The 1,665-nt window shown below is 43.2% G+C and overlaps 1 protein-coding gene across 1 annotated transcript in view; it reads left to right on the forward strand.

Moving 5' to 3' along the window:
• The window catches only part of POLA2 (polymerase (DNA directed), alpha 2, accessory subunit), a 43,809-nt gene that overhangs the window by 5,768 nt on the left and 36,376 nt on the right, over positions 1–1,665 (forward strand). The window contains exons 2-3 of the mRNA XM_011993598.1: positions 262–420; positions 1,549–1,606. Coding sequence (XP_011848988.1) covers positions 262–420; positions 1,549–1,606 — 217 coding nt within the window. The remainder of the gene's footprint in view (positions 1–261; positions 421–1,548; positions 1,607–1,665) is intronic.

Genomic DNA, 1,665 nt, shown 5'->3' on the forward strand with positions numbered 1-1,665 from the left:
CCACTGCACTCCAGCCTGGGATAGAGCGAGACTCCGTCTCAAAGAAAAAAAAAAAAAAAAGAAAGAGATGAGAATGGACATACAGCACTTAAAACTATCACCCAGCAGGTGATAAGTCTTCACCAAATAGTTGGTATTGTTAGGATTGTTATGTGTTATAGACAGTAATGGGATGTCTTTGTTTTTAGTCTGTATGTATCTTAATTCTTTGAGGAATGTTAGATCTTTGATTATATTTTGAATACCTTTTATTATCTCAAGGCTTTGGAAAACACCTCTGCTACTACTTGACTATGAAGTACAGTGTTCACTATCTTTTCTTTTTCAGTTTCTGAGCAAAAGATTATCAAAAGCCCGGCACAGTGCCTGCAAGGACAGTGGCCATGCGGGAGCTAGAGACATTGTTTCCATTCAAGAGCTGTATCCTTTTCTGCTGAAGGTCTTTTTCACCAAGCTGCATGTTGCATTTTATAATTTGTCTGTAGTTGCATGTGTAATTTAAACACAATAATAAGGCCGGGCATGGTGGCTCAGACCTGTAATCCCAGCACTTTGGGAGGCCGAGGCAAGCATATCACTTGAGCCTAGCTAGGAATTTGTGACCAACCTGGGCCACAAGGTGAAACCCTGTCTCTACCAAAAGTACAAAATTTTTTGTGTGTGTGTGAGTTGGTTTCACTCTTTTTGCCCAGGCTGAAGTGCAATGGTGCAATCTTGGCTCACTGCAACCTCCGCCTCCCGATCTCAAGTGATTCTCCTGCCTCAGCCTCCTGAGTAGCTGGGATTATAGGCACGCGCCACCACACCTGGATAATTCTGTAATTTTTTTTAGTAGAGACAGGGTTTCACCATGTTGGCCAGCTGGTCTCGAACTCCTGACCTCAGGTGATCCGCCCACGTAGGCCTCCCAAAGTCTTGGGATTACAGGCGTGAGTCACTGCCTGGCCAAAGTACAAATTAAAAAAAATAATAATCTGGCCATGGTGATGCATGCCTGTAGACCCAGCTAGTTGGTAGGCTGAGGTGGGAGAATCTCTTGAACCTGGAGGGTGGAAGTTGCAGTAAGCTGAGACTGGGCCACTGTACTCCAGCCTGGATGACAGAGGAAACCCCATCTCAATAATAATAATAATTGTAAAAATTACCTAATATTTAGATTTCTTCTAGCAATTAGCCCTTGCCTTATATGAAAATTTATTATTATTATTATTATTATTTATTTATTTTTTTGAGATGGAGTCTCGCTCTGTCACCCATGCTGGAGTGCAATGGCATGATCTCGGCTCACTGCAAGCTCCGTCTCCTGGGTTCACGCCATTCTCCTGCCTCAGCCTCCAGAGTAGCTGCGACTACAGGCGCCAACCACCACGCCCAGCTAATTTTCTGTATTTTTTTTTTTTAGTAGAGACGGGGTTTCACCATGTTAACCAGGATGGTCTCTGTCTCCTGACCTCGTGATCTGCCTGCCTCAACCTCCCTAAATGCTGGGATTACAGGCATTAGCCACCGCGCCCGGCGATTATTGTTTTTCTTAACCAGTGTTCTTAGAATTGAAGTGGAAGAAGAAGAGGAAATCCTCTTGAACTCTTACACCACACCCTCAAAGGTAAGTAAACAGTGTTTGGACATCGCATTTTACAAGTAACATTTTATTTTTTTATTTTT

This window comes from Mandrillus leucophaeus, unplaced genomic scaffold, assembly GCF_000951045.1.
Source record: "Mandrillus leucophaeus isolate KB7577 unplaced genomic scaffold, Mleu.le_1.0 Scaffold43, whole genome shotgun sequence".
In the NCBI taxonomy this organism is placed as follows: domain Eukaryota; kingdom Metazoa; phylum Chordata; class Mammalia; order Primates; family Cercopithecidae; genus Mandrillus; species Mandrillus leucophaeus.